At 50.3% G+C, this 15,000-nt stretch overlaps 2 protein-coding genes across 2 annotated transcripts in view; both read left to right on the forward strand.

Annotated features, from left to right (window-relative positions):
• col12a1b (collagen, type XII, alpha 1b) overlaps positions 1–15,000 on the forward strand; it is a 175,122-nt gene that overhangs the window by 103,087 nt on the left and 57,035 nt on the right. The window lies entirely within an intron of this gene.
• On the forward strand, positions 433–2,805 carry LOC130374500 (collagen alpha-1(XII) chain-like). The gene is made up of 2 exons (XM_056581295.1): positions 433–637; positions 2,434–2,805. The coding sequence occupies exons 1-2, from the start codon at positions 448–450 to the stop codon at positions 2,556–2,558; spliced, it is 315 nt and encodes a 104-aa protein (XP_056437270.1). The 5' UTR covers positions 433–447; the 3' UTR covers positions 2,559–2,805.

The following is a 15,000-nucleotide window of genomic DNA, read 5'->3' on the forward strand; positions in this document are numbered from 1 at the left end:
TCTCCTCTCTCTCTCCCACACACACACACACACACACACACACACACACACACACACACACACACACACACACACACACACACACATTGTTAGAAGTGAATCCGGTCCCATTAGTGCGGATGTGACTTCATGAAGTCAGACTGGGACGAGGAAACTCAGAGGGGGGTTCTGTCAGTGGGGCATGCGTCGGTATTCCTACTTTCTGAGAATTATTCAAGTGAAACCTAATTTTACTAAATGAGGTCCCCAGTGGTAACGCATGTCTACAATCATCATTTATTATCACCACTAATACAATGTGATCTGATTTAATATTACCCCTTTTCTGATCTCATCTAATCTCTCAACCAATATGAACTAATATCTCCTCTTATCCCCGTCTAATGTCCTCTGATCTCTGGTCTGAAGGGGTTCATGTCCGTCCTCTGTCCGCTGTGATCCCCTCTGATGTGTGTTGCGTCCCCAGGTCCGCCCGGTGAGAGCCGGACCGGGGCCACGGGACCCCCAGGCAGTGCCGGGCCCCGCGGGCCCCCCGGCCGCCAGGGCCACGCCGGGGTGAGGGGCCCCCCAGGGCCGGCGGGGTACTGCGACTCGTCCCAGTGCGTGGGCATCCCCTACAACGGACAAGGATACAGAGGTAAGCAGCGCCAGGAACCCCCCCAGAACCCCCTCAGAACCCCCCCAGAACCCCCTCAGAACCCCCCTTAGAACCCCCTCAGAACCCCCCTTAGAACCCCTCTTAGAAACCCCCTTAGAACCCCCTTAGAACCCCCTCAGAACCCCCTTAGAACCCCCCTTAGAACCCCCCTTAGAACCCCCTTAGAACCCCCTCAGAACCCCCCTTAGGACCCCCTTAGTACCCCTCCTAAGGACCCCATTCATGAAAGGTGAATTTGAGTTTGGAGATGCAAGTTCTAAACGAAAGGTTTATTAACTTATTATTTACCATGTTACTTTAAATAAGGCAACCCTAACCCTTAATGTGATCAATACGGTCTGTAACTAACCCGGATCATAGTCTGGTAGTAACTAACCCCTATGGTACTAACTAACCTCGGTCATAGTATGGTAGTAACTAACCCCTATGGTACTAACTAACCCCAGTTCATAGTCTGGTAGTAACTAACCCCTATGGTACTAACTAACCCCAGTTCATAGTATGGTAGTAACTAACCCCTATGGTACTAACTAACCCAGTTCATAGTCTGGTAGTAACTAACCCCTATGGTACTAACTAACCCCGGTTCAAAGTATGGTAGTAACTAGCCCCTATGGTACTAACTAACCCCTACGTTACTAACTAACCCCCGTTGACAGTAATGTTTGACTTGTTGCTGGTAACACGCCGGTTGACCTCCCTTCCTGTTTGGCCTGTTTCAGGTTCATCATAGTAACTCACTCACTCCCTGCAACGCTTTCCCTCCAAAACACCCACCTGCCCCCCCACTCAACCTCACTCAACCCGCCCCCCCCCCCCCCCCCCCCCACCCCCCCCACCGCCACACTCACCCGCTCGCGCCCCTGTTACTCGGATAAACAGCGACGGAGCAAAACCATTAACCCACTCAAAGAGGAGGACTACTAACATCTTAGGGAACGTCCCGAGCAGGCAGCCATTTTGCACCTTGACGCCATTTTGCACCTTGACGCCGGCGACCAATCAGAGCAAGGCAGGAGCAGCATGAATCAAACCCTGACCGGCAGTCTTACTAACACTGCCGTGGACGTGTACGGGCCAGGAGCTCCGCAACACCACCCGGTCGCATCGTCTCTGTCCGAGGCGACATCTGTAAATAAAAACACTAATTCCTGGGCCTTGTGTACGCGGGGAATCGAACCCGCGTCCAACGCTGACCGCCTCCTAACATCCGTAGCGCCAGGCTTGCATCGTAACCATCTGCTGCTTGTGGAATGCCGACTTCCTGCCTCCGTCTCCACTTTGAGTCGAGTCGACACAACGTAGAAAAATAACCTTTTTTTAAACGTTTTGTACGTTTTGTTTTTTATTTGACTTACTAATGTACAAAGTATTGGAATTGTGTACTAATGTTTTTTTTTAACCGTGGTTGATTTTCAATTCAATTTCAACGCTTGTGTGTCTCTGTGATGAAACCCTTTAATATGGTTATTGAAAGGATCTTCTTATTAATCATTGATTGATGATTATTAATTTAAATTGACTCGATTTTTTTAATTTTTTGTCGATGATTAACTGACAAAAAGTGACACGATTGATTCTTGAATACGATCATAACACAAAAGAAAGCAAAAGGGGTGAAAAGCACTTTAGAGTGCAGGTGCTGATGTTCCCAGCTGCTTGTGTCCTGCGTCTGTCCGGCCAGCAGTCCATGAAACGTATCCCTCTGTGCCCGGATGTAAACCCGTTGTCTGTTGTCCAATCCACCTCCTCCTCCCCCTCACTCCGACGGACAGACCAACGCCCGGCCCAGCCCAATAGCTACCGGGTGCCCGTCCACGAGGAAGAGGAGGAGCTCTCACACAACCTGCGACTGAAGAGGTCTCTATCGCGGACGCCGTCTAAGAGGCGAGCGTCCTAAGTCCGGCCCGCCGCCTGGAGTTCCTTGTTTTGTTGTGTTGCTCCATGTGTTCCAACCTGTGGTCGATGTATCTGTTACGTAATCGCTATCATAAGCTGCATTCCTTCATATGTTCACCCACCACAAACAACAGGGTTTGATACCTTGCCCGTATTTTCCGGGAACGCGATTTTGATGCCTTGAGGAATCTCAGGGGGTCGTTTTGGTTTGAGCTCCCGTGGTTTTGGAGGAGGGGCTTAAGAGGGAGGGGGGCGGGGTTGGGTCGGGGGAGGGGCCGGAGCCAAACGCTTTTCTTGGACTGAAAGTCAATTGGGCGAAAACGTCTACAATAGTTGGTTTAGTTTCTAATTGGGCGTTTAATCAACTCATCCCGGGTTTATCAACGAGCAGTGCTGGGTCCTGCAGGCTTCATCACAAAGCGAACAGGAAGAAGAGGGGAAACGACTACCTGCTCCACAGGAAGTGGTCGTTGGCGAGAGAGAGAGATGTTATGAAATGTTATTTGTAAGTTGCCATGACGATAAGTCCAAAATATAAAAGCCAGACTTGTGGTTTCTTTCTACTTCTTTAACTTATATAGCCTTTTCTGTTCAGAGTGCCTTTACAGAGATTCACTTCCAGTAGGACACGTTACACACCGCATAGATTTTGTATCTCGAATATTTATCATTTTCTTTTTTTTTTTACGCCGTCAAAACACATTACGGAAAGGTGGAATTTGCATGTCTGTGGTGTATATTTAGTGTTACCGTCGACCTCTCCTTCTAACCAGAAGAGAGTCGTTGCCGTTTATTTCAAATATCAAAATGCAGAGGGAAGCTGCTTGCAAGACTATGGATATGGAATTGCTGCTTGGTTTTGAACTGCAGATTGTGAACCCCACAGCCTTATTTTCTTATTTATTTCTGAAACAGAAGAGGCATTTTTCAATAAAACTACTGAAAATCAACTGGCTTCTGTGTCACTATTCTCTTCATACAGTAAACTATAAACTACACAATGGAACAAGTCATCACTTGTGTTGACAGATTTCCGAATGTTCTGAATTTGATGGATTTAAAAACATCCCCAACGTTCCTGGTTATTCAAGTGGGAGAAATGTCTTGTTCTAAACTGTTCTAGTCTCTAAAACAAGCGAAATATAGCATGGAGCTCGTTTAACGTCACTTTTCTCCTCTAGCGCCATAGCGTTAGGGGAAAATTGTCAGCCGAGCACAATGAGTAAAGAGGGATGTAGTGTTTGGTGCTAAGTGAACCTGTATTGAACTCCTGAATCATTGTCTGAAATAAACGAACAAATTCTTCATCCTCATCATCAACATCATCATCATCTTGCATTTACAGACAAAAAGTCACACAAACACACAGTCACGACACACACAAACATACATAAACACACACACACAAAGACACACAGCTACGCACACAGTTACACACATGCATAAACACACACAAGCACAAAGACACACAGCCACACACACAGTCACGCACACACAAACACAGACACACAGTCACACACAGGGACACACAAACACACACACCCACAAAGCTCCGAGAGTCATCTGCTGCGGGACAGGGGAAGGGAAGTCTAAACATCTCAGGACTCGTCCAATTGGATTTGGATTTGGAGTAGAGGTTCAATGGGACCCCACCCCATTGGTGGGCTCCCGGGCAGTCCGAGATGAGGTCACTTCTGCTCAGCCGTGAGTCACTGTTCCTACTGAATGGAAGCAATAGGAAACCAATGCAGACAGACACGCTAACTCCACAAAAATGTTCCTTTGCACTGTTTACCACTCAGTAGTCATCACCATTAAGGCATTTAGCAGATGTCTTTATCCACAGCAACACACAGAGAGGCAGAGGCAGGTCATTAGGAGGAGGTAGGGGTTAGACAGTAGAGAGGCAGGTCATTGAGGAGCAGGTAGGGGTTAGACAGTACAGAGACAGGTCATTGAGGAGCAGGTAGGGGTTAGACAGTACAGAGACAGGTCATTAAGGAGCAGGTAGGGGTTAGACAGTACAGAGAAAGGGTCATTAAGGAGCAGGTAGGGGTTTGACAGTACAGAGACAGGTCATTAAGGAGCAGGTAGGGGTTAGACAGTACAGAGACAGGACATTAAGGAGCAGGTAGGGGTTAGACAGTACAGAGACGGGTCATTATGGAGCAGCTAGGGGTTAGACAGTACAGAAACAGGTCTTCAAGGAGCCGGTATGGGTTAGACAGTACAGAGACAGGTCATTAAGGAGCAGGTAGGGGTTAGACAGTACAGAGACGGGTCATTAAGGAGCAGGTAGGGGTTAGACAGTACAGAGACAGGTCATTAAGGAGCGGGTAGGGGTTAGACAGTACAGAGACAGGACATTAAGGAGCAGGTAGGGGTTAGACAGTACAGAGACGGGTCATTATGGAGCAGCTAGGGGTTAGACAGTACAGAGACAGGTCTTCAAGGAGCCGGTATGGGTTAGACAGTACAGAGACAGGTCATTAAGGAGCAGGTAGGGGTTAGACAGTACAGAGACGGGTCATTAAGGAGCGGGTAGGGGTTAGACAGTACAGAGACAGGTCATTAATGGGCGGGTAGGGGTTAGACAGTACAGAGACAGGTCATTAAGGAGCAGGTAGGGGTTAGACAGTACAGAGACAGGTCATTAAGGAGCAGGTAGGGGTTAGACAGTACAGAGACAGGACATTAAGGAGCAGGTAGGGGTTAGACAGTACAGAGACGGGTCATTATGGAGCAGCTAGGGGTTAGACAGTACAGAGACAGGTCTTCAAGGAGCCGGTATGGGTTAGACAGTACAGAGACAGGTCATTAAGGAGCAGGTAGGGGTTAGACAGTACAGAGACGGGTCATTAAGGAGCAGGTAGGGGTTAGACATACAGAGACAGGTCATTAATGGGCGGGTAGGGGTTAGACAGTACAGAGACAGGTCATTAAGGAGCAGGTAGGGGTTAGACAGTACAGAGACAGGTCTTCAAGGAGCCGGTATGGGTTAGACAGTACAGAGACAGGGCATTAAGGAGCAGGTAGGGGTTAGACAGTACAGAGACAGGTCATTAAGGAGCAGGTAGGGGTTAGACAGTACAGAGACAGGTCATTAAGGAGCCGGTAGGGGTTAGACAGTACAGAGACAGGTCATTAAGGAGCAGGTAGGGGTTAGACAGTACAGAGACAGGTCATTAAGGAGCCGGTATGGGTTAGACAGTACAGAGACAGGTCTTCAAGGAGCAGGTAGGGGTTAGACAGTACAGAGACAGGTCTTCAAGGAGCCGGTAGGGTTAGACAGTACAGGATGGTTACCGTTGGACGGTGGACAGTGAGGATTGATTAGGGAAAAAATTGAAAGATGCTTCTTAATCTATCTATTTATGCTCAGTCAGATGCTCAGATGTCGACCCACCGGAAGGCCCTACAGCCCAAGAGACCTTTAACAAACACTCATGTTGCTCATAAGACTAACCGGGGGTCTGATATGGACCGAGCAGCTGGTGCCAGACCTGTCTTCAATAGTTTGGCCTGCTACCCGGGCCCGGGGACCCAGAGGGGCAGACCCCCAATCAGGGACACCTCCGTGGAGCTAATGAGACCCCCTTCCGCTGGTCCCCTTAGCCCAATGCGTCCCAGCTGTATTTATCACGGCTCACCTGGGCTCTTGGGTCCGTTCTATTCGTGGTGAGTCAGTGTTTCCTTTGTATTCTGTGAACGATATCAGCCTATATCGACTGTGTTTGTGTGTGCGTGCTTGTGTGTGTGTGTGTGTGTGGGGGGCAGCAGGGATATTAACTACGTTGTCCGCTGGGTGCGATAGTGACATGTTTTAATCAAAACCCGTCTGGGCTGTAAAGCCGGCTTTATAGTCGCTAGTGATCCAAGCAGAACGTTGTTAAACTGAGAGCTGGGAGAGCTGGGAAATACTGGCAGGACAGACTAGTGGTGAGGGGGTCGACTCCCAGTGGAAGGGCAATGGGTTCGATCCCCAACGTCATCCATCTTACCCCTACCTGCTCCTTAATGACCTGTCTCTGTACTGTCTAACCCCTACCTGCTCCTTAATGACCTGTCTCTGTACTGTCTAACCCCTACCTGCTCCTTAATGACCCGTCTCTGTACTGTCTAACCCCTACCTGCTCCTTAATGACCTGTCTCTGTACTGTCTAACCCCTACCTGCTCCTTAATGACCTGTCTCTGTACTGTCTAACCCCTACCTGCTCCTTAATGACCTGTCTCTCTACTGTCCAACCCCTACCTGCTCCTTAATGACCTGTCTCTGTACTGTCTAACCCCTACCTGCTCCTTAATGACCTGTCTCTGTACTGTCTAACCCCTACCTGCTCCTTAATGACCTGTCTCTGTACTGTCTAACCCCTACCTGCTCCTTAATAACCTGTCTCTGTACTGTCTAACCCTATCTGCTCCTTAATGACCTGTCTCTGTACTGTCTAACCCCTACCTGCTCCTTAATGACCTGTCTCTGTACTGTCTAACCCCTACCTGCTCCTTAATGACCTGTCTCTGTACTGTCTAACCCCTACCTGCTCCTTAATGACCTGTCTCTGTACTGTCTAACCCTATCTGCTCCTTAATGACCTGTCTCTGTACTGTCTAACCCCTACCTGCTCCTTAATGACCTGTCTCTGTACTGTCTAACCCCTACCTGCTCCTTAATGGCCTGTCTCTGTACTGTCTAACCCCTACCTGCTCCTTAATGGCCTGTCTCTGTACTGCCTAACCCCTACCTGCTCCTTAATGACCTGTCTCTGTACTGCCTAACCCCTACCTGCTCCTTAATGACCTGTCTCTACTGTCTAACCCCTACCTGCTCCTTAATGACCTGTCTCTGTACTGTCTAACCCCTACCTGCTCCTTAATGACCTGTCTCTGTACTGTCTAACCCCTACCTGCTCCTTAATGACCTGTCTCTGTACTGTCTAACCCTATCTGCTCCTTAATGACCTGTCTCTGTACTGTCTAACCCCTACCTGCTCCTTAATGACCTGTCTCTGTACTGCCTAACCCCTACCTGCTCCTTAATGACCTGTCTCTGTACTGTCTAACCCTATCTGCTCCTTAATGACATCTGAACTCACTCCAAGTCTCCTTGGATCAAAGCGCTGATCGGATCTCTGATACGAGAGGGTGGGGTTGAGCTGACCTGCTGTAGGTGGGGGTAGGAGTGGGGGGTGGGGTTTGGTGATGGGTAACAGCTGTTCCGGTCACTCAGTCTGTCAACAAAGAATTATCCTCGGCTTTCATGTTCCCGTAACTCGGGACACACGTCAAACACAAAACACAACCTTGTGAAATATGCTTTCATATCCCACCAAGACGCTATTTTGCAACAAGATCTAACATTTAGCTCTCTTAAGATTTAAGATACCTTCATTGATTAAGCCGGGGATTGAAGACAATAGTTTGAAGCAGAACAAAGAAAAGGTTGAAATATTCCCCTGCATACTTGAGTCCAGCATCTGGCTCTGACTCACCGATCGAGGACAGCAACAAAAACCAACATCCAATATCAATCTTTAAAGGACCCACGACATCCCACCAGGTGTGATTGTGATTAGCCATTACAAGCTGTTTGGATCACTAGTCACAGGTGGGCGTGTCCACCTAGATGTTTGATGGATAGATGAGCAACGTTTTGCCGCAGTCCACTGGGTAGGCTGGTAGACTGATCTATCCAGCACACATCTAGGTGGACACGCCCACCTGTGATGTCATAAGAGGTTTTCAAAACGGCTTGTAACGGTGGCATGTCGTGGGACCTTTAAAGTCTACGAGGTTAGTCAAAATAGACCGGCGTGACCTCACGGCTTCTCGTTTATTTCTACTCTAAGGTTTGTGTGCGTCCGTTTGTAACATAGCCCCTGTTTCCGTTAGCCGCGCGGGGCTAGATCACAAACGGTTAGCGGACATTTAACTCAGCGGCTTTTCTCCTCCTCCTCCTCCTCCTCCTCCTCCTCTTCCTCCTCCTCCTGCTATAGGCCCTCCGGACCGCTGGCTTTAACGCCGCCGGTTGCAATGGATACCATGTCAACACCGGTACCGGTCGGCGGGTTTCCGTGGATACTACTACTGTATATGACCCCGATGACGGACGGGAGGAGAAAGTAACATGAAACCATGAGCAGACACTCAGGAGCGAAGTGTCACGTCAGCTGGACCGTTTCAGATGAATGGTGCGTGATTTATTTGTTATTGTTAATGACGGGTGGTTGTCAGGACCTAAGGGCCTGCATCAGAGGACCCGACCTGGGTCCCTTCTGAAGGCTCTGATCATCTTCTGAAGGCTCTGATCATCTTCTGAAGGCTCTGATCATCTTCTCAAGGCTCTGATCATCTTCTGAAGGCTCTGATCATCTTCTCAAGGCTCTGATCATCTTCTCAAGGCTCTGATCATCTTCTGAAGGCTCTGATCATCCTCTAAAGGCTTTCCTCTGGGCTGTTGACGGCCTAAGGGGCGGGGGCTTCATGGAGCTGTCCGGAAACGGTGGAGTTGATCTCCAGGCCGGTATAGTCTGAAGAATGCAGCGCTATCGCGGTGTTCCTCAGTGAGTGACACTGTGGCGAGTGCTCGGCAAACATGGGTTTTGTTCTGACCAATAAGATCTTCTCCCGTCAGGACACATCTGATGATGTCCCTCTGAATCCAAACGGCCACCTCTACCGTCTCCCTGTGTCCGTCCAATCACGTCGACCGCTCTGGCGCCTCGTGAAGCCGTCGTGAACCTCGGGACTCTTTTTGTCACGTTCTGAAGTGTCCTCGCAGTCGGATCATGAAAATAGTTTTTCCCGTTATGGCGGCGGGCCGCGCCCTGTTGATTACAGAACCGTCGTGGCACCGAGCTGCATCAGCTGTGTCTCTTTTATGGGATCGGTTCTCCTCACGAGGCCCACCCTGCGCACGCCGGTTCTGATCGGCCTGTTTATGGCGCCTCTATGCGTGGATCCAGTCTGTTAATTCCCAGCTGTCTCTGACTCCATCTGAACGAAATGTGTGCGTTTGAGGTTTAATGGCGGACCCATCGTTTACAACCGACCGGAAGATGCCGGGCGGAACAAAACAAAAAGCCAGCGGATCTGAGGGAGAGGTTTACCATCTGATAGCGACAAAGACGTCTGCGTCTGTTCAGAACAAACACATGTGTTCTGTGGACCGCGAACACACACACATGCACGCACGCACACGCACACACACACACACACAGACACACACACACACACACACACACACATCCCATAGTCCCGTAGCCGACAGATTCAGTTCAACATTTGGTTTGTAAACATCAAAGTGAGACGGAATGCCGCTGGTCAGGATGTTCGTAGGTGTGGTCCCCAAAGGACCCCTGAATAGATAATAGTATAAATGAATATTTAATAATATTACATTAATTCAAGATTTCTGTGACTGATTGTGTGGATCTGTACCTGATCCACACTCCAGGACTAAATGAGAACCAGGCCTACTCTGATGAGAGACAGAGCAGAGGGGTGGAGCAACCGAGAGAGAGGGGGGGGAGAGAGAGAGGGGGGGAGAGTGAGGGGGGGGGAGAGAGAGAGGGGGGGGGGAGAGTGAGGGGGGGAGAGAGAGACAGAGAGAGGGGGCGGGAAAGGGAGAGAGAGAGAGAGAGAGAGAGAGAGAGAGAGAGAGAGAGAGAGAGAGAGAGAGAGAGAGGAGGGTGAGAGGGGAGGGTGAGAGGGGAGGGTGAGAGAGAGAGAGAGAGAGAGAGAGGGGAGGGTGAGAGGGGAGGGTGAGAGAGAGAGAGAGAGAGAGAGAGAGAGAGAGAGAGAGAGAGAGAGAGAGAGAGAGAGGGGAGGGTGAGAGAGAGGGAGAGAGAGGGGAGGGTGAGAGAGCGAGGGGGAGAGAGAGAGGGGGGGCGGGAGAGGGAGACAGAGAGAGATTGGAATGGGGAGAGAGGGGGGCGAGAGAGGGGGGGGGGAAGGGGAGAGAGAGAGAAAGACAGATAGAGAGACAAAGAGAGAGTGGAGGGGGAGATAGAGAGAGAGAGAGAGAGAGAGAGAGAGAGGGGGGGGGGAGAGAGAGAGAGAGAGAGAGAGAGGGGGGGGGGGGAGAGAGAGAGAGACACATGGAAAGAGAAAGGAGCCATGAATGTGGTGAGAGAGAGAGACACCGGGGTGGCGGTGGAAGGAGAGAGAGAGAGAGCGACGGAGCGACCACAGAGACATGGAGAGAGGTGGAACGAGGGAGTCCTAATCAGGAGAGCTGTCACTCAGAGCGGCAGAACAGCAGAACAGAACCTGCTTCAGCAGACGTCATGGGGATGATTACAGATGTAAACACAAGACCTAATGATCACAAATGAACACGGCCCTAAAGTCCAGTCTGATGATAATTATCTTTTCCACATTAGTTTTAATCTAGCCCTGTTTTTCTTTCTCAGTAATTTGTGCGGTCGTAAAGTGGACTTGTTTTCCTCTCTCTCCCCTCAGTGTGACGGTACACTGTTATCGTTGTATCATTGTGTTATCGTTGTGGTATCGTTGTGCTATCGTTGTGTTGTCGTTGTGTTATCGTTGTGTTATCGCTGTGTTATCGTTGTGTTATCGCTGTGTTATCGTTGCGGTATCGTTTTGCTACTGTTGTGTTGTCGTTGTGTTATCTTTGTGTTATCGCTGTGGATCAGAGAGTGTGATGTGGGGTATGTGCTCTGTGGACGGCCGCTGGTTGCTCTGAGCGGACAGACGTCTGGACATTCCTGCGCCCTGAGGGGGGCTGAGGGAGGCGACCCCTGGACATCAACATGGGTTTAATGGGCCTCATAGAGAGCGCCGAGAGCCAGTCATCAGAGCTCTGCTCTCGGTCCACCGCGACGTTCCACAGAGAACCAGGGGGGCGGTTTCAGACTCTCTCTGGTTCCGAGGCGATGGCGGACTCACTGAGGTCTGCAGAGCAGGACAGACGCACAGACAGTATCCTGTGGACAGACGAGGAACACAGGATGGAGACAGATACAGATAGAGAATACAGATAGACAAAGAGACCTTCTTAGGTCGTATGAATCTAATCAATATGTGGTCAATTTCTGAGTGGAAAGGTTCCCGGTTCAATCCCTCAGCGTCAGCGGTCTCATCTGACTGCACCCCAGGGCAAGTTGACCTCTGACCCTTGTGTGTTCCTTATTGTTGTGGTTATGGTAGTCCCGGCTGACGCTGTTGATAAGTGACTGACCCTAAACGGGGCGCACACCTGGGGGCTACAGGGGGAACTGTCCCCAGGGTCGTAATGAGGGGGAGAGGAGCCATGTTCCTCCTGGACGGCCGAGACTAATGGCTGCATCACCACTCACTTAATTACACACACACACACACACACACACACACACACACACACACACACACACACACACACACACACACACACACACACACACACACACACACACACACACACTGCTATTGACTGCCAGCGGTGGAGGTGTGGACAGGTGATGCCTGTGGTATCACTGAGCTCTTAAAGACTACATTACCCTAGCCCCCTGCTCTTAAAGACTACATTACCCAAGCCCCCTGCTCTTAAAGACTACATTACCCACGTCCCCCTGCTCTTAAAGACTACATTACCCAAGCCCCCTGCTCTTAAAGACTACATTACCCATGCATCCTTATCATAAAGACTACATTACCATGCACATTGCTCATAAAGACTAAATTACCCAATTACAATGGAAGGTCCAATGAAAAAGTGTAAATCCTGGAGTGTATTTTCATAGCCACAAGGACCGTACCCACTTATGAGGACACACACCACCTCCCACCCACTTATGAGGACACACACCACCTCCCACCCACTTATGAGGACACACACCACCTCCCACCCACTTATGAGGACACACACCACCTCCCACCCACTTATGAGACACACCACCTCTTACACACTGTGAGGAGACACACACCACCTCTTACACACTGTGAGGAGACACACCACCTCTTACACACTGTGAGGAGACACACCACCTCTTACACACTGTGAGGACACACACCACCTCTTACACACTGTGAGGACACACACCACCTCTTACACACTGTGAGGAGACACACACCACCTCTTACACACTGTGAGGAGACACACACCACCTCCCACCCACTTATGAGGACACACAACACCTCCCACCCACTGTGAGGACACACACCACCTCCCACCCACTTATGAGGACACACAACACCTCCCACCCACTGTGAGGACACACACCACCTCTTACACACTGTGAGGACACACACCACCTCTTACACACTGTGAGGAGACACACCACCTCTTACACACTGTGAGGACACACACCACCTCTTACACACTGTGAGGAGACACACACCACCTCTTACACACTGTGAGGACACACACCACCTCTTACACACTGTGAGGACACACACCACCTCTTACACACTGTGAGGAGACACACACCACCTCTTACACACTGTGAGGACACACACCACCTCTTACACACTGTGAGGACACACACCACCTCTTACACACTGTGAGGACACACACCACCTCTTACACACTGTGAGGAGACACACACCACCTCTTACACACTGTGAGGACACACACCACCTCTTACACACTGTGAGGACACACACCACCTCTTACACACTGTGAGGACACACACCACCTCTTACACACTGTGAGGAGACACACACCACCTCTTACACACTGTGAGGAGACACACACCACCTCCCACCCACTTATGAGGACACACACCACCTCTTACACACTGTGAGGAGACACACCACCTCTTACACACTGTGAGGACACACACCACCTCTTACACACTGTGAGGAGACACACACCACCTCTTACACACTGTGAGGACACACACCACCTCTTACACACTGTGAGGACACACACCACCTCTTACACACTGTGAGGACACACACCACCTCTTACACACTGTGAGGAGACACACACCACCTCTTACACACTGTGAGGACACACACCACCTCTTACACACTGTGAGGACACACACCACCTCTTACACACTGTGAGGACACACACCACCTCTTACACACTGTGAGGACACACACCACCTCTTACACACTGTGAGGAGACACACACCACCTCTTACACACTGTGAGGACACACACCACCTCCCACCCACTTATGAGGACACACACCACCTCTTACACACTGTGAGGAGACACACAGCCTCCTACCCAGCCTCTCTCACCCACTGAAGGACGACTTTGTTTTCCTAAACTGAATTGCAATCCTAGTGTTTAATGAACCATGAAAAGCCCCTGACATCGCCAGGGTGTTGATGGGCCCAAGAGGAGCTCCCAGGCACAACATACTCCCTGGCAACCTCCTTACCTGTCGAGACAAACCCCCAGACAAACTCTTTTCATTCCTTGTCCCGCCCATGGAAAATGTTGTTGGGGGCAGTGATCACGTTAAATAACGATCATGTGCAACGCCCGACGACGTTTAGCGCAGCAATGCTCCGGTGGCATCAGAGCATCCGGTTTCAACACGCTGCCTCGCTCTGCTTCATGAGGTGGGGCCTTGTTGGCACCGGAGGGGCTTGTCCGGGCATCTGATTGGCCGCCTAGGTACCACAGCGGCGTGTCCAGGAATCTGATTGGCTGCCTAGGTACCACAGGGGATTGTCCAGGCATGTGATTGGCTGCCTAGGTTCCCCCCCTAACTAATGATGCACACAGTTCTTACCTGTGAGTCTGTAGATAAGTGCATAAAGAATCGCTTTCATTTTCTTAATCTGTACGTCAAGTGGGCGGGGCTATGGACCTACCTCACTTCCTGCTGAGAGAGGATGTGAACCCGTGAGCTGATGACACACTTCCTCCTCCCCTTGGCTGCAGAGCAAGCCCTTCCCACAACGCTCATTACTTACCTTATGAAGTTTGAATTTATGAATAAAATAAAACATTTATTGACCTCAAATGCCGTCAGAATTGGGTTGGGCAACCATGCCCCGCGTTTAAAGAGAACCAGGGTGTATGTGTGTGTGTGTGTGTGTGTCTGTGTGTGTGTGTGTGTGTGTGTGCGTGTGCGTGTGTTTGCGTGTGTGTGTGTTCGTGCACACGTACATGCGCGCGTCTATTTGTTTCACCGTCCAGCAGGTTGTTAAACGAATGACTTCACTTATATAACACACTCTAACGTAAATATATATATACACCACACAATAAAGATGAGGTCATCGTGCCGCAGCCTCTGTCACCGTCGGCAACGGTCCAGATCCGGTCTCATCGCTGGACCCGGGCCCTGCACCCGGTCACCGGACGGCTCCGTTCAAACACAGAGCAGCTGACCCGCTCAGCGCCACCAGAGGAGCAGGGGAGCGCTCCCACCCAGGAACCTCCTCTGAGGAGAACCAAACGGCCCGGCGTGAAATGGTAGCAATTATAGAGCAATTCTCCGGGGTGTTCCGGGTGAGTGTGGAGCTTTGTAGTCTGTGGT

The sequence above is a fragment of the Gadus chalcogrammus genome, chromosome 21 (assembly GCF_026213295.1).
Source record: "Gadus chalcogrammus isolate NIFS_2021 chromosome 21, NIFS_Gcha_1.0, whole genome shotgun sequence".
Lineage (NCBI taxonomy): Eukaryota > Metazoa > Chordata > Actinopteri > Gadiformes > Gadidae > Gadus > Gadus chalcogrammus.